A 26,033-nucleotide genomic window follows, 5' to 3' on the forward strand; every position below is an offset into this window, starting at 1 on the left:
TGGAGGAGATTAACCATCTTGGCTAGGAGGATATTTTTTAGAAGGGAACTATAGAGAAGACTAACCAGCTTGGCTCGGGGTTGTTTTTATTAGAAGGGAATTATGGAATAGACTAACCATCGTGGCTAGGAGAATATTTCTTAGAAGGGAATTATGGAGAAGACTACTCAATATTTTGGCTAGAAGGATTTCTTTTTCAAAGGGAAATATGGAGAAGACCAACCAATCCTGGCTAGGAGAATATTTTTAGAAGGGAATCATGGAGGAGATAACCATCTTGGCCAGGAGGATTATTTTAAGAAAAGGAATTATGGAGGAGACGAACCATCATGGTTAGGAAGATATTTGTTTTAGAAGGGAATTTATGGAGAAGGACTATTCTTGGCTAGGAGGATATTTTTTAAAAAGTGAATTAGGAGAAGACTACCCATCTTGTCTAGGGGGGGGGGGTGTTTTGTGAAAGGAATAAATGAGGATATTAACCACCTTGGCTAGGAGGATATACTGTTGTTGTTTTTTAAATTGTTTTATTTTTTTAGAAGAATATTTCATCAAGTATTAAATATCGTGACAAAGGACGAATTAGTTATAATGCAGGCTAGGGGGCTTGCTTTGTTAATGAGAAAAAAGGATTTTGATATCTGAAGGAAGGAGGTTAATGGAAACATTTTCCAGATCCCAACCATACCTGACATCGCACCCCTCCCCCAGCCAAAGCTAGATCCACCCCTGTTTAGGATTTCACGCTAGTTTCTGCTATAGTGAGTAGGTTTGCGTAATTGTGAAGTAAGTGCCCTTAGATTAGCCACTCATTATTTTCATGGGAATCGCCAACACTACAACAGACATTTTTGCATGACACTTAGAAATTACAGCTTTTGCAAAAGTGTAAACAATCAGTTACAGGGGAAACTTCTGTGCTTACAGGGATAGCGCAGGATTTCTGTGCTAGTGTGCTGTAAGCACAGAATGACAGGATCATCAGAATTGTGTGCTTAAAACCATGAAATTGAGTCTATTGAGTTAGTAGTGGCTTTGTGTACTTACATGACAATGAGCTGAGCCTCCTGGGAATGTTGGAGAAGCAATTCATGGATCCGCATCTGTTGTTGGTCTGAAAAGAAAAAGAAAGATTTCAGGCGAAAAAATGGAGTGATTTATTGATGTTTTAATAAACTCGAGTTCCATGCACTTGGCAAATCAAATGAAACTGAGAGTTGTACGGAAAAATGGATTGAAAGTGATCAATCTCATTATTGAAAATCACCACCAGAATGTCAAAGGTTTGCCACAATTAACAGATGTTGCAAGACTGGACTTAAAAACACACAAACCAGGGACTAAGCGTAAAGTGGATACTGGGAAAGCTTTAAGTGTATTGCCTCCATACATGGACAAAAGAGGGCGCTTTATAGTCAAACAAGCAGAAGCCGGAATGAGGGACACTTCACTGGTTCACTCATGCTGGTTATCGTGTATTTGGTACCAGCATTTATAAGCCACGATGGCGCCCAAATGGCCCTTGTTTATAGTTTTCTCTGTGGGGGGGGGGGGGGGGGTGCTTGAGCGCAAGAGGGAGATTCTACTTCTCGTTGAGCGTAGTGACTTCTTCCTTGCTGATCTTCCAAGGACACTTCTCCGTGGTCTCCCTGCATCCTCATCCAGCATCCAGGGTTTGGACAGCTCCTTGAACCGTCTAAGGCTCTACTCCTTGGGGTTCTTGTTCAGGTCCGGGATGACCTCCACGTCCGAGCAGTTGATGCGGAACTTGCTGAGCATGTTGGCCATGTTCATCTTCTCCCTGTCCATTTGCTCCTTCTTGCTCGTGGTGGCAAAGACGCGCAGCTTGCATTTCTCCCAGTTGGATTTCATGGAGATTAGGTGAGGGATGAGTAGGGTCAAGCCTGGGGGGGGGGGGGGGGAAGTGGGGAGCGGAGGTGGGGGGGGGGGGGTCACAAACAAAAATTATGCAGAACATTATTTCCCTTTGACATAAAGCATGTGTTTCCTTAGACATGCAGCCATCCAGAATAACCTGAGAGATCTCTGAAAGGCTCCATGAAATGAATTGGACACTGAAACATATATTAAAAAAATAAGGCCAACCAAGAACAAAAAGTGTGGTGTTTTCTACTACATATAAAAAAACAACTGTGTGGTGGGGTAGGTAAAACTCTGTTTGGAGGTTTGACATTTCTATAGCCTAAAAATATAGGGTGGGATGATAGTCATTAAAAGTTGCTTTTTTTCTCTATTTTGCATGCATTAGTTAAATGTGAATCATTCTGCACTACTGACCAACTTACACAAAAATAAATATAAAGTTTATAGTTTTCGCTGTGGAGGGGGGGGGGGGGTGCTTGAGCGCAAGGAGGAGATTCTACCTTCTCTTTGAGCGTGGTGCCTTCTTCCTTGCTGATCTTCCAAGGAAACTTCTCCGTGGTCTCCAGGCTGCTTCCTCATCCAGCATCCAGGGTTTGGAGAGCTCCTTGATGATTGTGCTGGTCTTGATCTTACCCAACCCACCAATCTAGACGGAAACCAATCAGGAAGGAAAATTTGAATGCATTTGCTCTAAATAAATTGTGTTCAGGTCTTGGAAAAGACCAACGTTAGTGCTGAAAAAAAGCGAGAAACCTGGACAAATCTGGTTTAATGATCTTGTTATACATTTTGCAACTTTGACTCAATTCTTTAAAGACCTGCTTGCATTTTACTCAAACTGTTCATCAAAATTCATTCCGCAAAGTCTGTGAGTACACATTTCGGTTCTCAAAATACTCATCGAAATATTCTGCTCACCCTGTATGTTGAAATCACAAAAACTAGGTACTACGCGTTAAGTTACGGAAGACAGATAGTGCCACTCAATGAGTGTGAATATTTTTCTTTGGTGCGTGTGGGAATATTTTTTTTGTACAGCGGCCGCCACTTATTATTTGGCGGCCGCTGTAGAAACAAAATATTTACACACGAACAAAAAAAAATATATTCACACTTTTTTATGTGGCGGCCGCCAGATAATAAGTGGCAGCCGCCACATAAAAAAGTGTGAATATTTTTTTTTTGTACAGCGGCCGCCACTTATTATGGCGACTTATGTGGCGGCCGCCACTTATTATCTGACGGCCGCCACATAATAAGTGGCGGCCGCTGTACAAAAAAATTATTTTTCACACACAACAACGAAAAAATATTCACACTCATTGAGTGGCACTATCCATCTTCCGTATAAAGTGGGTACTGGGAAGAGCTCTAAGTGTATTGTCTCCATGCATGGACAAAAGAGGGCGCTTTATAGTCAAACAAGCAGAAGCCGGAATGAGGGACACTTCACTGGTTCACTCATGCTGGATATCGTTCATTTTGGTAGCAGCATTTATAAGCCACGATGGCGCCCAAATGGCCCTTGTTTATAGTTTTCTCTGTGGAGGAGGGGGGGGGGGGGTTCTTGAGCGCAAGAAGTAGATTCTACCTTCTCGTTGAGCGTAGTGACTACTTTCTTGCTGATCTTCCAAGGAAACTTCTCCGTGGTCTCGCCTGCTTCCTCATCCAGCATCCAGGGTTTGGACAGCTCCTTGAACTGTCTCAGGCTCTACTCCTTGGGCTTCTTGTTCAGGTCCGGGATGACCTCCACGTCCGAGCAGTTGATGCGGAACTTGCTGAGCATGTTGGCCATGTTCATCTTCTCCCTGTCCATTTGCTCCTTCTTGCCCGTGGCGGCAAAGACGCGCAGCTTGCATTTCTCCCAGTTGGATTTCAAGGAGATGAGGTGAGGGATGAGTAGGGTCACGCCTGGGAGGGGGGGGGGAGGTGGGGAGCGGAGGTGGGGGGGGGGCACAAATAAAAATTATGCAGAGCATTATTTCCCTTTGTCATAAAGCATGTGTTTCCTTAGACATGCAGCCATCCAGAATAACCTGAGAGATCTCAGAAAGGCTCCATGAAATGAATTGGACACTGAAACATATAATAAAATAATAAGGCCTACCAAGAACATAGAGTGTGGTGTTTTCTATTACATATAAAATAAAAAACAACTGTGTGGTAGGGTAGGTAAAAATCTTTGGGGGGTTTGACATTTCTATAGCCTAAAAATATAGGGTGGGATGATAGTCGTTAAATATTTACTTTTTCTCTATTTTGCATGCATTAGTTAACATGTGAATCATTCTGCACTACTGACCAACTTACACAAAATAAACATAACATTTATAGTTTTCACTGTGGGGGGGGGGGGGGGGTGCTTGAGCGCAAGGAGGAGATTCTACCTTCTCTTTGAGCGTGGTGACTTCTTCCTTGCTGATCTTCCAAGGAAACTTCTCTGTGGTCTCCAGGCTGCTTCCTCATCCAGCATCCAGGCTTTGGAGAGCTCCTTGATGATTGTGTTGGTCTTGATCTTACCCAACCCACCAATCTAGACGGAAACCAATCAGGAAAGAAAATTTGAATGCATTTGCTCTAAATAAATTGTGTTCAGGTCTTGGAAAAGACCAACGTTAGTGCTAAAAAAAAAGCGAGAAACCTGGACAAATCTGGTTTAATGATCTTGTTATTCATTTTGCAACTTTGACTCAATTCTTTAAAGACCTGCTTGCATTTTGGTTTTACAGTGGTGCATCTATAGGCTGTACCCCCCCCCCCCCCACCCGGCGCAAATAATGAAAACATTTTCCAGACCCCCCCCCCCAACTTGACATTGCACCCCCCAGCCAAAGCTAGATCCACCCTGTTTCAAGGAGATGAGGTGAGAGATGAGTAGGGTCAAGCCTGGGGGTGGTGGAGGGGTGGTGGAGGTGTGTGGTGGGGGGGGGGGGGGGGGGCGGAGTTGGGGGGGTTCACAAACAAAAATTATACAGAGCATTATTTCCCTTTAACATAAAGCATGTGTTTCCTTAGACATGCAGCCATCCAGAATAACCTGAGAGATCTCTGAAAGGCTCCATGAAATGAATTGGACACTGAAACATAAATTAAAATAATAAGGCCAACCAAGAACAAAAAGTGTGGTGTTTTCTATTAGATATAAAAAACAACTGTGTGGTAGGGTAGGTAAAAATCTGTTTTGGGGGTTTGACATTTCTATAGCCTAAAAATATAGGGTAGGATGATAGTCGTTAAACTTTTACTTTTTTTTCTCTATTTTGCATGCATTAGTTAACATGTGAATCATTCTGCACTACTGACCAACTACCTGATTCTACCTTCTCTTTGAGCATGGTGACTTCTTCCTTGCTGATCTTCCAAGGAAACTTTTGGTCTCCAGGCTGCTTCCTCATCCAGCATCCAGGGTTTGGAGAGCTCCTTGATGATTGTGTTGGTCTTGATCTTACCCAACCAACCAATCTAGACGGAAACCAATCAGGAAGGAAAATTTGAATGCATTTGCTCTAAATAAATTGTGTCCAGGTCTTGGAAAAGACCAACGTTAGCGCTGCAAAAAGCGAAAAAACCTGGACAAATCTGGTTTAATGGTCTTGTTATACATTTTGCAACCTTGACTTAATTTTTTAAAGACCTGCTTGCATTTTACTCAAACTGTTCATCAAAATTCATTCCGCAGAGTCTACTTCAAGCACTCAACTGTGAGTACACATTTCGGTACTCAAAATACTCATCAACTTTCATACTAGTTGCTCCTCAACGTTTCAAACGTCAAACTTAATTCAACTCTTTGGAATAATTTAGTTCGGCACTTCTCTGAATGCTAGTCTGAAACGCGTGTTGTTGTCAAAAGGTACACAACTCATCAAAATGCAGAAAACTTAAGCTATCCACGCATACTCAGGTCTGACCCTGATCCCCCTCATAAGCCTACCTGCATGAGTGCCTGTGCCCCGGTTCTTAGCGTAGGGCTTGCTACCATGGCTGGGAATGCCTTGATCTTCTGAACATCCACCCATTACTCCTGAGAGTCTGTCAGAAGCTCCATCCAATGTGGACTCTGCTCACCCTGTATGAAAGGCGGGACAAAATGTTTCCCCTTAAAGCTTAGCATCTATAGTTTACTAAAGAAATTAATACTCTACTAAAATAATAATAAAAAATATCTTTCAAATTGTTCACACAAAAAAAGACAAATCAGCCACTCTTTATGACATTTATGTTTATGCTACAAACGACTGGTAACTGTAGCAGATTACTTATGATCTGCAACGCTAAAGGTTCTGATCCCACTGCTTCACAAGGACAAACTTTTGTCAAATCACAGACAAATTGCGACTGCAGCAGATTACTTACGATCAGCACTGCTCCGCATATGAGAAGGCTTGTGCTCTTGGTGATATGGGAGACGAAGTGAACCAGGGCAGGCCTGCATCCAGGGCGACCAGTCAATGCAATAATCTGTGGCCTGTACAGGGAAATACAACAATCCACAAATTGAAAGGAAGAGGGAATAGAACCTGGGACCTCCGGATTGCCGTTCCAGTGCTCTACCAACTGAGCTACCAAGCTCCATCGTGTTTAGTCTCTCATTTTGTCAATGTCTATGTTAAGAATAGGCATTGGTCAGAGTTGTAATGACTCGAGTCGACTTGAGTCACAATTTTATGCACAATTTATGTACACGTTACTTTGCGAATACAGTACGGCCGGTACAGCTGCCGCTTGTAGTGTACATGCAAACATACAACATGACACAGACGCCCGCCTTGTAGTTCTGGAACGCAGAAAATAACATTCCGGGGAAAGATTTCCATATAGTACTAACATCAACACCCTGTGTACAAACCCTGGATTGGACTGAAAAATTCTAAGTGTTTTCTATCAACATCTACGCGGGTACTCAGCAAAGTCCCCTTCTGGATGTTAAGGCTATTCGACAGCCAAACGGAAAACGAATAACGATTCCCATTTTCCAATTCGACAGTTAAACGTTCGGACAATTGACGGAAAACGAATAATTGATTCCCATGTAATGCTTGTATTTTCTCACTGCTCAAATTGACTTTGATGACATGAAATTGCTATCTGGGGGCTTGTTAGTCAATACAGAGGAAAATTAGTGAACTTATAATTATATGGAAATCTTTCCCATTCCGGAATCGGACTTTTAGTTTAAGCGCATTTTATGTTGTATACTTCCAGTCACTGCTCAGTTCATTGAATTTGAAAAATGATTGTAGGTGATCAGGGAAAATATGGTAATCCTTACTTTTAGGACACCTCTATTTTGTACGAGTTCTGTCATTGCACGTCTGTTCAAAACTGACTTTTGCAGATGACTGTCCAGTACCAAAGTTACTCCTAGAACTATGAGGCTCCGCGGAGCCTCATAGTTCTAGTTCTAGTATACCAAAGTGACTTTGGCAGGCAAAAGAAGTCTTCTTTCTTCAGACAAACTCATGTTAGTTATAATTTTGAAAGCACTTTCAAAGAAAATGTGACTTTCCTACCTTTTTTGCAGTTTGCCATCTCAATTGCTTTTTAAATTTATTTTCTGTTTGTCATCGTCGTCTTTAACCCCTCATAAATCAAAACCCTGCCCTCTTTCTACAAAATCAAACCTGCTGATATTCAAGAGGTGTCATTGCCAAATTGTCAAATGTGTCAATAAATATCAGAATGTCACTTTTGAGGTCACTTAGTCAGCTGTTTTGGTGAGTCTTGTAACCTTATATAGGAATGGGGTCCTAAAAAAAGTAAGTTTACCGAAAATATTTAGTTGGTGGGTTTTTTCCAATTTGGTACAACTATAGAATGTAATATTGGCTCTTATCTGCTTTTTTTTTAGCAAATGTAGGCCTACTCTTCAAATGCTCTGCCTATAATAAATTGACTAATTGAAGTGTGAATAAAATGTCTAGACGTGATGACTTACATGTACGTTATCGATCGAGTTGTCTGCTACATCAGCCTACTGCATGCATGACTCGACTGCGGACAATAATGGGATATCATCAAACAAGAGGCGGCGCCCTTCACAATTAACGGTGTGAAAAGTGACAATCTCATAACCCGTAAATTCCCGGTCGCATTAATTCCTTCCTAACGAAACCATTTCCCAATTCCTAAGCAAACAGAAAAACCGATAACGAAACCCACTTCCCCAATTCCTAAGCAAAAAGAAAAACGGATAACGAAACCAATTCCCATTTCCTAAGCAAAAAGAAAAACGGATAACGGACTTCAGATCCAAAATCCCAAATCCTATCGAGAAAGGAATTGGGATTTCTCAATGCATGATGGGAAAATTCGGACATCGAAACTTTTTCGCAACTTCGTCCCCGGGGTTAACTTTATTTTGTAACTTTCTTTCCTGTATTTAGTACTTGTCAGTGCGTACAGCTCAACACTACGTAAACGAGATTGTATATGACACCGTTAATTGTGAAGAGCGCCACCTGTTGTTTGGTTATCCCGCGCGATATCAACCAAAGATCTTTGAACGTTACAAAACTTACAGACATTGACACTGCAGACATGGCAGATATGAATGGATGTGGCGGTAGGCTAGGCCTGTACATTATCAGGTAAGTCTGGACTAATTACTTTTCAAAATTTCAACTTCCTTTCGGCGTACTGGAAAGATTCCCATATCTAGTCTGGACATTACTCTTAGGAGCTAGTCTGGACATTACTCTTAGGAGTAATTGCAGTACCCCGCCACTCGGAAATACATCCCTATTAAATTCTCTGGCTACGACGAGGTTGGAATCACTGGAATTAGTGGAAAAGAAACAGTTCAAGTACCCTGGCCTGCCAGCTACGCGGATACTGAGTGGGGGTCCATTATTTGAGAACGAAGCAACACAAAAGGAATGGGATAAGTTGCTGAATTTTTTTTAAGTCCAAACCAACTACCCTGTTGCCGGCTACGCGGATACGGATGGGAGTGCAGTGGACCAGTCCATGACGTATAGTACATGCAAGTAGCACTGAGGAGGTTTATTGAGGTCAATCAACCGTGACCTCGTAGCCGGCTACGAGGTGGACCGTGGATAGATCGAGTGGCGGGGTATTCTGCAATTGTGCCCTCATTTCTCCCTTAATTTCTCTCTTCCGGTTTAAAATGTCCAAAAATATTGGATTTAGCAGGGAAATTTAAATTTACCAATGAATTAGTCCGAGTAACTTGGACCAAACTTATCGCCTTTTTAACATTCGGACTAGTCCGAGTAACTTGGACCCAACTTAACGCCTTTTTTAACATTTGGACATGGTCTGGCGATAGTAAGGTCCAAGCTTATAGTGCGAGCTGGACAACATCATCCTGTCACTGTCATTATGATTTTCGGTTCGCTCGGAGCGTGCCGCGGGGGGTACGGTACAAGTAGGCGTACAAGTAGGCATACCAAAGGCAAGGGCGCCACCACATAAAAACTTCGGAAAAATCGCCATTCCCAACGGTAATTTCCAGCTTCAAAAAAATTATTTCTCACTAGAAACAAAGTTACAATACTTATAACAGAGTAGATACGTACAAAATTCTCAGTGTTCCACACTTTAAAACAGGTCCGATCTCAATCTGACGTCGATATGAAGCGAAAACAATGCCCGAAAATGAACAAAAATGCGAAAAATCGACTTTCAAATTTGCCGCTCAAAATGGTCCACTTAGAATATGCCTTTCCGCACTGAGCCAACCTGACACTTGAAACGTGCACGCATTATGATTTTGGTTCGCTCGGAGCGTGCTGCGGGGGGTATGATACAAGTGAAATGATAGTTATGTGCATGCGTACAAGTGCGCGGCGCGCTCCGAGCGAACTGAAAATCATCTATCGAAAAAATGTCAAAGGTCAACGTCATTGGTCAAGGTCTAGTTATTGCCATGGAAAGATTTCCATATACGAAGTTCACTCAACACTCTGTGTACAAACCCTATGAGAGTGGACTGAAAGATTCTAAGTGTTTTCTAAGAAAATGCTTGTATTTTCTCACTGCTCAAATTGACTTTGATGACATGAAATTACTATCTGGGGGCTTGTTAGTCAATACAGAGGAAAATTAGTGAACTTCGCATTTGGTAATCTTGCCATTTTCATGATTACCCTCTGTTACTCATCACCAAATTGTTTTAGAATTATTCTTGACCATTCTCTTTATTTGGTGAAAAAGTTTGCATATACATGGGTTGTGTCCCCTCCCCATTTTCATGTTTTGTAAATTTGTCAATTTTTTGGGAAATAATTCTCAAATTTCACAGTAATTATTGTCCACCAAATTCTTCAAACAATGACCTTTCCAAAAAAAGCAGATGAAAAAAATTAACCTTATGAATTAGAAGGTTAAGATGTTAAAATAACTTGTTTTGCTTTGTTTCTTGAAGTTGACAGAGTTTGAAGGTTCTACCAAGGATGTCAACTGTGGAGCACATACAGGATGCAGAGCACAGTGATGAAGTATCACCATGGCAACGCTTACCGCTCAACATCACTTGAATGAGATTGTACCTGACGCCGTTAATTGTAAAGAGCGCCACCTGTTGTTTGGTTATCGATCAACTTTTAATGCAGCAGATAATGCAGCGGTAGGCTATATAGGCCTGTACGTCAGGAAAGTCTGGACTATTTATTTCTCAAAATTCAACTTCTTTTCGGCGTACTGGAAAGATTCCCATATATCTGGACATCAATAATTTTTCCTGCAGTGACCTATATCACCATTAAAAGGGATAATTTATGTGTCCAAAAATGTCAGATTTATAGCAGGGAAAAGTTGCTACCATGGCATGCCTACTGAGAAAATAGCTGGAGTTACCCAGCCCGTAACACCCGATGACTGTTTCATGCACTAATATAAGGTTTACCACTCGCATCACAGCTTTGGTACTGGAACCGCAACCAATAGTGCATGAAACAGTCATCGGGTCATACGCTTCCGCGTGATGTCAGGCGCCAACAGCCAGCGCAGCCGGCAAAACCGAGTAGTTGACAGCGATCGCTCTCTGTGCCTGTTAATCGACCGCCATTCATTGTACACAATTTTTTTTGTGCACAAACCAATTGCGGTCCTGGCCAATCCAGCAAGGTTGTCAAGTTAGCGGTTATTCCTCCTGTTTTCACTGCAATTGTAGGCTGAATCTTCATCGTGGATCGTTTTTTACTTCAAGGACCTGTGTAATGGTTATTCCAGGCAAGTTTGGGGTGAGTTGCAGTTGCAATTAGTGTGTAACGGGGACAAAATTGAACATTTTCCAAAATTTTTTGAATATACTACAAGTTACGAGAAAAATACGCTCCAGCCCTAGATGACAACCCAATGATAAAACTCAGGGCTGGGTAACTCCAGCTAACCCAATGATAAAACTCAGGGCTGGGTAACTCCAGCTACTGAGAAAACATGTCAAAGGACATTTCATAGTCTTTGTTGGTCAGTGGTGTCTGAGGTATGGGAGTCTTTCCAGAGTATATTTGAATGCTTTGCATACATTGTTGGGTAAGACCTCTTTTTATAGCTCCATGATTGTATAGTCATATAGTCAGCAGGGCCAGGGCCTATTGTTTTTAGTTCACCGCACCTACTCCAATTAAGAACCCAGTATCAATGCACACATATAGTGGTGTTCCCTAACGTGGCGCACTGCGACGTTTCTCCTGACTTTCCTCATGCACGGTTGCCAAACTTCTTTGTTGATAAACTTCGAATTCATTCAGTTATTACTGGTACTTTTTCAGTAGTGTTTGCAATTTAACTTCTGTAAACAATTTCACTGTCACACAATTTTGAGCAAAATTTAAAACGGTGGCGTCCGGAAATTGGGCCAAAAATCAGCTTAGTGTTCCCTAACACAGCTCACTTGCGTACATCTTGGAAAATTCCAGGTTAACACTAAAAAAGTTATTTAAAGTTAGCAAATTCTTAATTAATAAGTAAATATATCTCTACTTTACCCAACTAGAAGTATGTCCGAAAATTGTTTTCTTATTTTGGGCTGAGTATATCATTGGTGAGTTGAAGGTAGATTGTTTCTTGATTATAATTTGAGTTAGAAATGTGATTCAGGTTTGTAACTTCAGGGGTTGCCCTTCAGGAAACTCAAGTTTGGATTGATTTGGGGGTCAAAAGGTCAAAGGTCAATGTCATTGGTCAAGGTCTAGGTCATTCTAATTTCTATTGACCAGCAATTATCCTACTACATGTACTTGTAATTTCACACCTTATATCAACAAACTCAGGCCGAGGGGTTTCAACAGCACCGCTATATTTTTTAGGAAAGTTGCAGTAATATGTTTATTGATTCATTTTATTTCATTAACAGCTTTGGAAATGGAGTTGAGGCCAGACAGACAGGGGGCATAGGACTGCATATTTGCTCCGAGGTAATTTTATCTAATGCATTTAATGTTAGACACTATTCGTTTTTGAACTTTTCTCCAAAAACCTGAAAATATTTATTGCGATTACTCACCCTCTAGGCTCTAGTAATATTCAAGACCAAAAGTATTTAGAATTATTCTTTACCATTCTCTTTATTTGGTGAACAATTTTGACCATCGTCTGAGTAGAGGCGTTTGCATGTTGATATTAGTGCTCAGGCATCAAATTACGTCAGGAATCGACCACTAGTCTCGCCCCAACTTGCTCATAGTTGTTTCTGTGGCATGGTTTAGCTGTATTTGTCCTTTTTGGGGAAAAAAAGTAGTGCAGGTGGGAAAATTATCAGAAAAACTAAGATGACATTTTTGTGTGTTTACGTTTCTAGAGTTACTTCAACAACAACGATAGGTTCAACCACAACTATGCGCAGGCCAAAGCCACAGCAGGCAGCTACAAGGAAGCAGAGGAGGTAGGTTGGACTCCCGGACCCAATTTTTTTTGTTGCGCCCTCAATAGTTGGCCAGTCATGGCGCAGTAACTCGTCATGGTGCCTGAACTAGTCATGGTGCCTTTCATTTGCAAACATCAAAAAACCAAAACTACCAAGTTATTATGAAATACCTGACTGTTAGTGAATAAAAGTCTCAAGCATCCTGTGAAATCACGGCACCTGGTGTGCTGTCATTTCTAAGAAAAGTGGAATTTTGTATTGATTTCCACCGATGGTCGGCCCTGTTTGAGAGAGAAGCTCGACTTTCTGTCTGTTCTCATCCATATACTGTTGCCGTATACCTAGATGTAGAACAAAAAGATATTCCAATAGCTTATTTTCCCACGTGCTGCATCTCTTTGGAATTCCTTGCCTGGTGCTTATTTCCCTCCAACCTGTGATCTGTCCTGATTCAAGAGGAGTGTGGAGTGCTGTGGCCTCGTGGTTAAGGGCGTTGGATTCGTGGTCTGCGGGTAAAGCTGCAGGTTGTGGGTTCGAGTCCAGCCTGGGGTCATGGTGCGTGTGCCCTTGGGCAAGGCACTTTGTCACTCATTGCTTCTCCCCACCCAGGAGTAATGGGCTATCAGCTTTGGTCCAAAAAATGGGCCACCGGTACCAGACGATCGAAAAGAGCAATGCTCATAGCGATTTTTTGAAAGGCACATCTAGAGTTGGAGAATGTGTGATAGCTTTGCAGTGTGAGTGGTGGCAGTGTTATCACTTTTGATTTGTGTTTTCAAAATTGCCGTCAATATGCTTGAACCGGATAAATTATATGTGGTAACAGGCATGTTTTGGCTACCATTTAAAAAAAAAGAAAACAAGGGATAGCACCCAAAAAGCTGCCACCGCTGCAATGCTGTCACATATTTTCCGACTAGAGGGGTGCATACCTTGCAAAAAATCACAATGAGCATTATTCCCCTCATTTGATACTGACCAAACCCCCACACTGATGGCTTATAAGTGGGTGCCTATGAGGGCAGAGATTGTGAGGTTGATTTAGCTGCTTTGCTCCGACTTGTAGCCCTGTATATCTGGAGTGGCTTTTAGCCTTGTTCAGGGCAAATAGGCATAAAAAAACAAGTCTAAAACCCGGATGGGGATCTTTCTGTGCCTCCTAGACCACTGTTTTGGTGGGGAACACTTGGTTTTACCATGATTTAATTGGAGAGTGTTTCGTTTCTCTTGTTTCCCAGATTTTTGTGCTCATTCAGAGTGAGAAGATCCAGAATGACTACACGTGTCTCTGGTTGGCAAGATGCTGTGAGTATTACCGTCAATTGTGAATGACGTTTCCTCTTCCAACTTCCAAGTTGCTAATATGGGAATGAATCCACCTGTTAAGCCTCAACTCATAATGTATTGACCACTCACAATTGTGACTGCACAACCAAATGTCCAACTAAAGTCACGACACGTCGCGTGCATGCATTTCATGTACTGCTGGAAAATCCAGAGTGGCATTAGGGAGATGCACATGTTGCCCATGTGTGAGGTAGACTGAAGGGTCTCTAACAATGACATAACCAGCATGCAATCATCGCCCTGATCGTATATTAAGGATGTGACTTTGCGTTTCATTTTGTAAACATTAAGCAAATATTTTAAGAACCGTTTTAAACGTTTAGCCATTGACAGTGGCTTTTGCCTACCCATTATGTCTGATCTGCAGACCGGCGTGATTGACATGATAAATCAACAATGGTTGACATAGTAAATAGCAGGCAGTCGTTGATAAAGTAAAAATGTAACTACGTGTTCCCCAAATGTAATCAAGTACTACGGTGCTTCTAAGGTTTTGTAAATTAAGTAGGTTTGAAAACAACGTTAATTATTTGTGCTATGTGTGGATATCTCCAAGGAAGATCGGGTGAACGGAGGTCCCTTTTCTTAATTCTGGTTTTGTTTACATTATTTGAGAAATTTGTAAACGGATTTAGAAGTTTTTTGTTTAAACGTGTAAACATCACATGTTAATCATATACTTGCCATGTTGGATTTGTTCTATCACATTTTAAGCAGATTGTACGACAGAAATTTGCCACATTGAACATCCCTCTTGGCTCCCAAATATTGTACACAGTTACACTGATGAGCATTGCTGGCCGAAAATTGCTGAAACGAGCATCCACTGAACCGAACCATCTTTTGTGGACCCAATGTGTTTTCTTACAGCAGTATCCTATGTATTTATAACCTTTCTTTGTGTGTTTTCATTGTTCAGACATCGTGAATCGTAAGGCCAGACTAGCCTGGGAGTTGTACCTTAAGATGGAGACGTCTGGCGAATCGTTCAGCCTGCTGTAGCTCATTGCCAACGACGGCTACAAGGTAAAACATCATCCCCTATTTTTGTCCGTTGTGTATTTGGTAAAGATTTAGGCATTCGCCCCAAATTAGTATCCAGTCACTTAATCTAAACCTGCAGCCGATTTCACAAAACACATTTGTCACTTCGTCAAAACCCAAATCGTAGAGGAAATGTCAATCTAAATATAACACACTTGTAAAAAAGAATGCACATATCCAGACGCCACTTCAGCCGTTGTGTACAAAGTCTGTGGCGAGTCAAGAAAACTTTCCAAGTATTTCTGAACAAAATTGGAAATGTTTCTGCAGATTCGTGTTTGTGAAACATTTTTGCAATGACTCATCTTTATTGAGATGATGTGTGAAGACAAAAGTGGCGTCTGATTGCAACATTGTTTTCACGTGTAAAATCAACGAGAATACGAATCCCCATCAAAAAGAAAAAAAAATGATTCATTGCACATTTACGACTTTATGTCATTAGCTTGAATAATGAAGGATGCACTTTTGTGTCACAAACTTTGGTAAGCATGTAGAGGGCATCATAAAATATTAGAATAGCCAAAAATCCCAAACTGCTTAAAAATATTGATTTGGGACAAATTCATCACTTTGTCAACACTGTGGCGATATGATCGAAAAGTTCAGGTTTGTCATTCGGAATTCTGATTTTTTTTGCTCGACTTCAAAATATAATTGTCACGGTCTCTCGATCCTCAAATCTCATCTTTTCTATCGGTAGATGGCCAGTTCTACTATGCGACCAAGGCTTTCGGTGTCCTGGAAAGATTGGACCCCAATCCTGAATACTGGGAAGGCAAGCGAGGGGCGTGCGTGGGCGTATTCCAGCAGATCATAGCTGGCCATGAACCAAGGTGGGTGTCATCTCTGTCAATCAGCAGTGCACACTGACCAATCAGATCTCAACCTTTGGTCAGGTGACCACAGTACATCTATCAAACAGTGCGCACTGACATATCACTCCGGTGCTCTACCAACTGAGCTATCCAGCCCAATGTTGGCGGTTCCCTAATTGTCAATGTCTCTGTCAAAGGGGCGCTAGTCAGAAGCCCTCAACCCGCGTATGCCATGCAGCCAGGGATCACGCCCAAAGTCACGATGCAGACCTGGCAAATATCAAACGGGGATCACTCAGAGAGGATACGGCTTTTTATTACAAATTTTCATGAATACTTTTCACGTTCTTAGCCCTCTAGTTCAAATTCATTGATCTTTATGGATTTTTCCTTTTTCCCCCAATATTCTATAAACAGCTTTCATTTTCACTATTAGGTTTTGCCCTTCACTGACGTATAAACACTGTATACTCAGTGCGTTACCTCCCGAGTTAAAGTTGGAAAAATCACTCTGTTGGGACTCGAACCCATGACCTCCTGCTTGTTAGTGCAGACGTCTTAACCACTGGACCATCAAGCTTACAGAATTGGTTGCCTGGCCAGCCAACCAACCCCGTAAGCTCGATGGTCGAGTCTTGGGTTCGAATCCCACCCAAGTGATTATTTTCCCAACTTTCACTCAGGAGGTAACACACCGAGTATACAGTGTTTATACATCGGTGAAGGGCAAAACCTAACATTGATTTACATCACCCCGACCCAAAGTCCATCTTGTTAATAGCTTTCATCTTCATGTGCACAAAACCCAGTGAAGTTCAAGCCACTAGATTTTTGTCATTTTTTTCCCTCTACAGAGAAACACTGCGAGACATCCTCCAAATCTTGCGCAACACCGGTAACCCACAGGTGGAATACATCAGTGACAATCTCATAACCCGTAAATTTAATTCCCGGTCGCATTAATTCCTTCCTAACGAAACCATTTCCCAATTCCTAAGCAAACAGAAAAACCGATAACGAAACCTACTTCCCCAATTCCTAAGCAAAAAGAAAAACGGATAACGAAACCAATTCCCATTTCCTAAGCAAAAAGAAAAACGGATAACGGACTTCAGATCCAAAATCCCAAATCCTATCGAGAAAGGAATTGGGATTTCTCAATGCATGATGGGAAAATTCGGACATCGAAACTTTTTCGCAACTTCGTCCCAGGGTTAACTTTATTTTGTAACTTTCTTTCCTGTATTTAGTACTTGTCAGTGCGTACAGCTCAACACTACGTAAACGAGATTGTATATGACACCGTTAATTGTGAAGAGCGCCACCTGTTGTTTGGTTATCCCGCGCGATATCAACCAAAGATCTTTGAACGTTACAGACATTGACACTGCAGACATGGCAGATATGAATGGATGTGGCGGTAGGCTAGGCCTGTACATTATCAGGTAAGTCTGGACTAATTACTTTTCAAAATTTCAACTTCCTTTCGGCGTACTGGAAAGATTCCCATATCTAGTCTGGACATTACTCTTAGGAGCTAGTCTGGACATTACTCTTAGGAGTAATTGCAGTACCCCGCCACTCGGAAATACATCCCTATTAAATTCTCTGGCTACGACGAGGTTGGAATCACTGGAATTAGTGGAAAAGAAACAGTTCAAGTACTCTGGCCTGCCAGCTACGCGGATACTGAGTGGGGGTCCATTATTTGAGAACGAAGCAACACAAAAGGAATGGGATAAGTTGCTGAATTTTTTTTAAGTCCAAACCAACTACCCTGTTGCCGGCTACGCGGATACGGATGGGAGTGCAGTGGACCATGACGCATAGTACATGCAAGTAGCGCTGAGGAGGTTTATTGAGGTCAATCAACCGTGACCTCGTAGCCGGCTACGAGGTGGACCGTGGATAGATCGAGTGGCGGGGTATTCTGCAATTGTGCCCTCATTTCTCCCTTCATTTCTCTCAATTCCGGTTTAAAATGTCCAAAAATATTGGATTTAGCAGGGAAATTTAAATTTACCAATGAATTAGTCCGAGTAACTTGGACCAAACTTATCACCTTTTTAACATTCGGACTAGTCCGAGTAACTTGGACCCAACTTAACGCCTTTTTTAACATTTGGACATGGTCTGGCGATAGTAAGGTCCAAGCTTATAGTGCGAGCTGGACAACATCATCCTGTCACTGTCATTATGATTTTCGGTTCGCTCGGAGCGTGCCGCGGGGGGGTACGGTACAAGTGAAATGATAGTTATGTGCATGCGTACAAGTGCGCGGCGCGCTCCGAGCGAACTGAAAATCATCTATCGAAAAAATGTCAAAGGTCAACGTTATTGGTCAAGGTCTAGTTATTGCCATGGAAAGATTTCCATATACGAAGTTCACTCAACACTCTGTGTACAAACCCTATGAGAGTGGACTGAAAGATTCTAAGTGTTTTCTAAGAAAATGCTTGTATTTTCTCACTGTTCAAATTGACTTTGATGACATGAAATTGCTATCTGGGGGCTTGTTAGGCAAAACAGAGGAAAATTAGTGAACTTCGCATTTGGTAATCTTGCCATTGCCATGATTACCCTCTGTTACTCATCACCAAATTGTTTTAGAATTATTCTTGACCATTCTCTTTATTTGGTGAAAAAGTTTGCATATGCATGGTTGTGTCCCCTCCCCATTTTTATCTTTTGTAAATTTGTCAATTTTTTGGGAAATTATTCTCAAATTTCACAGTAATTATTGTCCACCAAATTCTTCAAACAATGACCTTTCCAAAAATAGCAGATGAAAACAATTAACCTTATGAATTAGAAGGTAAAGATGTTAAAGTAACTTGTTTTCCTTTGTTTCTTGAAGTTGACAGAGTTTGAAGGTTCTACCAAGGATGTCAACTGTGGAGCACATACAGGATGCAGAGCACACTGATGACGTATCACCATGGCAACGCGTACCGCTCAACATCACTTGTATGAGATTGTACCTGACACCGTTAATTGTAAAGAGCGCCACCTGTTGTTTGGTTATCGATCAACTTTTAATGCAGCAGATAATGCAGCGGTAGGCTATATAGGCCTGTACGTCAGGAAAGTCTGGACTATTTATTTCTCAAAATTCAACTTCTTTTCGGCGTACTGGAAAGATTCCCATATATCTGGACATCAATAATTTTCCCTGCAGTGACCTATATCACCATTAAAAGGGATAATTTATGTGTCCAAAAATGTCAGATTTATAGCAGGGAAAAGTTGCTACCATGGCATGCCTACTGAGAAAATAGCTGGAGTTACCCAGCCCGTAACACCCGATAACTGTTTCATGCACTAATATAAGGTTTACCACTCGCATCACAGCTTTGGTACTGGAACCGCAACCAATAGTGCATGAAACAGTCATCGGGTCATACGCTTCCGCGTGACGTCAGGCGCCAACAGCCAGCGCAGCCGGCAAAACCGAGTAGTTGACAGCGATCGCTCTCTGTGCCTGTTAATCGACCGCCATTCATTGTACACAATTTTTTTTGTGCACAAACCAATTGCGGTCCTGGCCAATCCAGCAAGGTTGTCAAGTTAGCGGTTATTCCTCCTGTTTTCACTGCAATTGTAGGCTGAATCTTCATCGTGGATCGTTTTTTACTTCAAGGACCTGTGTAATGGTTATTCCAGGCAAGTTTGGGGTGAGTTGCAGTTGCAATTAGTGTGTAACGGGGACAAAATTGAACATTTTCCAAAATTTTTTGAATATACTACAAGTTACGAGAAAAATACGCTCCAGCCCTCGATGACAACCCAATGATAAAACTCAGGGCTGGCTAACTCCAGCTAACCCAATGATAAAACTCAGGGCTGGGTAACTCCAGCTACTGAGAAAACATGTCAAAGGACATTTCATAGTCTTTGTTGGTCAGTGGTGTCTGAGGTATGGGAGTCTTTCCAGAGTATTTTTGAATGCTTTGCAAACATTGTTGGGTATAAGACCTCTTTTTATAGCTCCATGATTGTATAGTCATATAGTCAGCAGGGCCAGGGCCTATTGTTTTTAGTTCATCGCACCTACCCCAATTAAGAACCCAGTATCAATGCACACATATAGTGGTGTTCCCTAACGTGGCGCACTGCGACGTTTCTCCTGACTTTCCTCATGCACGGTTGCCAAACTTCTTTGTTGATAAACTTCGAATTCATTCAGTTATTACTGGTACTTTTTCAGTAGTGTTTGCCATTTAAATTCTGTAAACAATTTCACTGTCATACAATTCTGAACAAAACTTAAAAACGGTGGCGTCCGGAAATTGGGCCAAAAATCAGCTGAGTGTTCCCTAACACAGCGCACTTGCGTAAATCTTGGAAAATTCCAGGTTAACACTAAAAACGTTATTTAAAGTTAGCAAATTCTTACTTAATAAATAAATATATCTCTACTTTACCCAACTAGAAGTATGTCAGAAAATTATTTTCTTATTTTTGGGTGAGTATATCAGTGGTGAGTTGAAGGTAGATTGTTTCTTGATTATAATTTGAGTTAGAAATGTGATTCGGGTTTGTAACTTCAGGGGTTGCCCTTCAGGAAAGTCAAGTTTGGATTGATTTGGGGGTCAAAAGGTCAAAGGTCAATGTCATTGGTCAAGGTCTAGGTCATTCCATTGACCAGTATTAACTATTCTACTACATGTACTTGTAATTTCACACCTTATATCAACAAACTCAGGCCGAGGGGTTTCAATAGCACCGCTGTATTTTTTTAGGAAACTTGCAGTAATGTTTATTGATTCATTTTATTTCATTAACAGCTTTGAAAATGGAGTTGAGGCCAGACAGACAGGGGGCATAGGACTGCCTATTTGCTCTCAGGTCATTTTATCTAATGCATTTAATGTTAGACACTATTCGTTTTTGAACTTTTCTCCAAAAACCTGAAATTATTTATTGCCAATCACCCTCTAATATTCAGGACCAATTTTTTTTTGGAATTATTCTTGACCATTCTCTTTATTTGGTGAAAAATTTTGACCATCGTCTGACTAGAGGCGTTTGCATGTTGATATTAGTGCTCAGGCATCAAATTACGTCAGGAATCGACCACTAGTCTCGCCCCAACTTGCTCATAGTTGTTTCTGTGGCATGGTTTAGCTGTATTTGTCCTTTTTGGGGGAAAAAGTAGTGCAGGTGGGAAAATTATCAGAAAAACTAAGATGACATTTTTGTGTGTTTACGTTTCTAGAGTTACTTCTACAACGACGATAGGTTCAACTACAACTATGCGCAGGCCAAAGCCACAGCAGGCAACTACAAGGAAGCAGAGGAGGTAGGTTGGACTCTCGGACCCAATTTTCGTTGTTGCGCCCTCAATAGTTGGCCAGTCATGGCGCAGCGACTCGTCATGGTGCCTGAACTAGTCATGGTGCCTTTCATTTGCAAACATCAAAAACCAAAACTACCAAGTTATTATGAAATACCTGACTGTTAGGGAATAATAGTCTCAAGCATCCTGTGAAATCACGGCACCTGGTGTGCTGTCATTTTCAAGACAAGTGGAATTTTGTATCAATTTCCACCGATGGTCGGCCCTGTTTGAGAGAGAAGCCTGACTTTCTGACTGTTCTCATCCATATACTGTTGCCATACCTAGATGTAGAACAAAAAGATATTCCAATAGCTTGTTTTCCCACGTGCTGCATCTCTTTGGAATTCCTTGCCTGGTGCTTATTTCCCTCCAACCTATGATCTGTCCTGATTCAAGAGGAGTGTGGAGTGCTGTGGCCTCGTGGTTAAGGGCGTTGGATTCGTGGTCTGCGGGTAAAGCTGCAGGTTGTGGGTTCGAGTCCAGCCTGGGGTCATGGTGTGTGTGCCCTTGGGCAAGGCACTTTGTCACTCATTGCTTCTCCCCACCCAGGAGTAATAGGCTATCAGCTTTGGTCCAAAAAATGGGCCACCGGTACCAGACGATTGAAAAGAGCAATGCTCATAGCGATTTTTTGAAAGGCACATCTAGAGTTGGAGAATGTGTGATAGCTTTGCAGTGTGAGTGGTGGCAGTGTTATCACTTTTGATTTGTGTTTTCAAAATTGCCGTCAATATGCTTGAACCGGATCAATTGTATGTTGTAACAAGCATGTTCTGGCTGCCATTTCAAAAAAAAGAAAACAAGGGATAGCACCCAAAAAAGCTGCCACCGCTGCAATGCTGTCACATATTTTCTGACTAGAGGGGTGCATACCTTGCCAAAAATCACAATGAGCATTATTGCCCTCATTTGATACTGACCAAACCCCCACACTGATGGCTTATAAGTGGGTGCCTATGAGGGCAGAGATGGTGTGGTTGATTTAGCTGCTGTGCTCCGACTTGTAGCCCCGTATATCTGGAGTGGCTTTTAGCCTTGTTCAGGGCGAATAGGCATAAAAAAAACAAGTCTAAAACCCGGATGGGGATCTTTCTGTGCCTCCTAGACCACTGTTTTGGTGGGAACACTTGGTTTTACCATGATTTAATTGGAGTGGGTTTCGTTTCTCTTGTTTTCCAGATTTTTGTGCTCATTCAGAGTGAGAAGATCAAGAATGACTACACGTGTCTCTGGTTGGCAAGATGCTGTGAGTATTACCGTCAATTGTGAATGACGTTTCCTCTTCCAACTTCCAAGTTGCTAATGATGGGAATGAATCCACCTGTTAAGCCCCAACTCATAATGTATTGACCACTCACAATTGTGACTGCACAACCAAATGTCCAACTAAAGTCACGACACGTCGCGTGCATGCATTTCATGTACTGCTGGAAAATCCAGAGTGGCATTAGGGAGATGCACATGTTGCCCATGTGTGAGGTAGACCGAAGGGTCTCTAACAATGACATAACCAGCATGCAATCATCGCCCTGATCGTATATTAAGGATGTGATTTTGCGTTTCATTTTGTAAACGTTAAGCAAATATTTTAAGAACCGTTTTAAACGTTTAGCCATTGACAGTGGCTTTTGCCTACCCATTATGTCTGATCTGCAGACCGGCGTGATTGACATGAAAAATCAACAATGGTTGACATAGTAAATAGCAGGCAGTCGTTGATAAAGTAAAAATGTTCTACGTGTTCCCCAAGTGTAATCAATTAAGAGGTGCTTCTAAGGTTTTGTAAATTAAGTAGGTTTGAAAACAACGTTAATTATTTGTGCAACATGTATGTGTGGTTGTCTCAAAGGAAGATCGCGTGAACGGAGGTCCCTTTTATATAATTTGGGTTTTGTTGATATGTTTTGAAAAATCAGTAAACAGAGTTAGAAGTTTTTTTGTTTCAACGTGTAAACTTCACATCTTAGTCATACATTTGCCATTTTGGATTTGTTCTATCACATTTCAAGCAGATTGTACGACAGAAATTTGCAACATTGAACATCCCTCTTGGCTCCCAAATATTGTACACAGTTACACTGAGCATTGCTGGCCGAAAATTGCTAAAAGGGGCATCCACTGAACCGAACCATCTTTTGTAGACCCCAATGTGTTTTCTGACAGCAGTATCCTATGTATTTATAACCTTTCTTTGTGTTGTTTTCGTTGTTCAGACATCATGAATCGTAAGGCCAGACTAGCCTGGGAGTTGTACCTTAAGATGGAGACGTCTGGCGAATCGTTCAGCCTGCTGTAGCTCATTGCCAACGACGGCTACAAGGTAAAACATCATCCCCTAATTTTGTATGTTTGGTCAAGATTTTGGCATTAGCCCCAAATTAGTATGCTGAGTCACTCAATCTAAACCTGCAGCCGATTTCACAAAACACATTTGTCACTTCGTCAAAACCCAAATCGTAGAGAAAATGTCAATCTAAATATAACACACTTGTAAAAAAGAATGCACATATCCAGACGCCACTTCAGCCGTTGTGTACAAAGTCTATGGCGAGTCAAGAAAACTTTCCAAGTATTTCTGAACAAAATTGGAAGTGTTTCTCAGTCCCAGATTCATGTTTGTGAAACAATTTTGCAATGACTCATCTTTATTGAGATGATGTGTGAAGACAAAAGTGGCGTCTGATTGCAACATTGTTTCCACGTGTAAAATCAACGAGAATACGAACCCCCGTCAAAAAAGAAAAAAAAAAGATTTGTTGCACATTTACGACTTTGTGTCATTAGCTTGAATAATGAAGGATGCACTTTTTTGTCGCAAACTTTGGTAAGCATGTAGAGGGCATCATAAAATATTAGAATAGCCAAAAATACCAACTGCTTTAAAAAATTGATTTGGGACAAATTCATCACTTTGTCAACACGGTGGCGATATGATCGAAAACTTCAGGCTTTTCGTTCGAACTTCTGATGTTTTTTGCTCGACCTCAAAATATAATTGTCACGGTCTCTCGATCCTCAAATCTCATCTTTTCTATCGGTAGATGGCCAGTTCTACTATGCGACCAAGGCTTTCGGTGTCCTGGAAAAATTGGACCCCCATCCTGCATACTGGGAAGGCAAGCAAGGGGCGTGCGTGGGCGTATTCCAGCAGATCATAGCTTGCATGGTCATGAACCAAGGTGGGTGTCATCTCTGTCAATCAGCAGTGCACACTGACCAATCAGATCAACTTATGGTCAGGTGACCACACTACATCTATCAAACAGTGTGCACTGACATATCACTCCGGTGCTCTACCAACTGAGCTATCCAGCCCAATGTTGGCGGTTCCCTAATTGCAATGTCTCTGTCAAAGGGGCGCTAGTCAGAAGCCCTCAACCCGCATATGCCATGCAGCCAGGGATCACGCCCAAAGTCACGATGCAGACCTGGGAAATATCAAACGGGGATCACTCAGAGAGGATACGGCTTTTTATTACAAATCTTCATGAATACTTTTCAACTTCTAATTAGCCCTCTAGTTCAACTTCATTGATCTTTATGGATTTTTCCTTTGGAAAAAAATCACTCGGTTGGGACTCGAACCCATGACCTCCTGCTTGTTAGTGCAGACGTCTTAACCACTGGACCATCAAGCTTACAGAATTGGTTGCCTGGCCAGCCAACCAACCCCGTAAGCTCCATGGTCGAGTCGTGGGTTCGAATCCCACCCAAGTGATTATTTTTCCAACTTTCACTCGGGAGGTAACACACTGAGTATACAGTGTTTATACATCGGTGAAGGGCAAATCCTAATATTGATTTACATCACCCCGACGCAAAGTCCATCTTGTTAATAGCTTTCATTTGTATGTGCACAAAACCCAGTAAAGTTCAAGCCACTAGATTTTTGCCATTTTTTTCCTCTACAGAGAAACACTGCGAGACATCCTCCAAATCTTGCACAACACCGGTAACCCCGCAGGTTGAATACATCATCCGTGTCATGAAGAAGTGGGCCAAGGACAACAGGGCACCAGTTTTCTGAGGTGGTCCCTATCCTAGTCTTGAGATTGTTTAAATTTGTACATTCCAAAAAACCCTGCTTGCAAAGGGATTTTCCAAAAATAAAATATGGAACGATACTGTGGATTAAGAGTGATTTAATTATTCTTGACACATGGGAAATTTGCCTTGAAATATTTCTCTATTTAGCTTTGGCAAGATGGTTATGCAGGAGAAAACAACAGTTCTGGAGAGAGGCTAGTCTCTCATGGCATAAACAAAGTAGGCTTGCCTAGTTAAGCTGGACTCTGTGCCTCAGTCAGTGACTCAGTCAACAACTCAGTGACTCGATCAGCGACTCAGTGATTTAGTCAGATTCAGTCAGTGACTCAGTCAGTGACTCGTCAGTGACTCGTCAGTGAGACTTCGGTCAGCGACTTGGTTAGTGAATCACTCAGTGATTCATTGAGCGACTCAGTGGCTGTCATCAACTCGCAGTGACTCGGTCAGTGATTCAGTGAGTGACTCAGTGACTCGGTCATGCAGTGACTTGGTGACTTGGTCAGTGTCTCATCGCGCAGTCAGTGATTCGGTCAGTGACTCGGTCAGTCAGTGATAATAGTGACTGACTCGATCAGTTAATACTCAGTGACTCAGTCAGACAGTCAGTCAGGCAGCATTGAAATGTTCATCATAATTATGAATGTTCACGTCACAAATGTTGCTTACATGTAGGACAACTCTGCAAGTTTGTTTTCTTGGAGTTTCTGGGGCCTGTTTAGAG

The 26,033-nt window shown here is 41.8% G+C and overlaps 1 protein-coding gene and 1 long non-coding RNA gene across 2 annotated transcripts; both read left to right on the forward strand.

The window, feature by feature from the left end:
* Positions 1-15,028: 15,028 nt before the first annotated feature.
* Positions 15,029-25,578, forward strand: LOC119734528 (intraflagellar transport protein 56-like). Its single transcript, XM_038208066.1, has 4 exons — positions 15,029-15,041; positions 15,810-15,942; positions 16,779-16,830; positions 25,230-25,578. The coding sequence occupies exons 1-4, from the start codon at positions 15,029-15,031 to the stop codon at positions 25,290-25,292; spliced, it is 261 nt and encodes an 86-aa protein (XP_038063994.1). The 3' UTR covers positions 25,293-25,578.
* Positions 20,760-22,484, forward strand: LOC119739643. Its single transcript, XR_005272606.1, has 3 exons — positions 20,760-20,772; positions 21,143-21,226; positions 22,445-22,484. It is a non-coding gene; the product is annotated as an uncharacterized LOC119739643 (long non-coding RNA).
* Positions 25,579-26,033: the final 455 nt, after the last annotated feature.

Source organism: Patiria miniata, unplaced genomic scaffold (genome assembly GCF_015706575.1).
Source record: "Patiria miniata isolate m_02_andy unplaced genomic scaffold, ASM1570657v1 HiC_scaffold_10, whole genome shotgun sequence".
NCBI classification, from domain to species: domain Eukaryota; kingdom Metazoa; phylum Echinodermata; class Asteroidea; order Valvatida; family Asterinidae; genus Patiria; species Patiria miniata.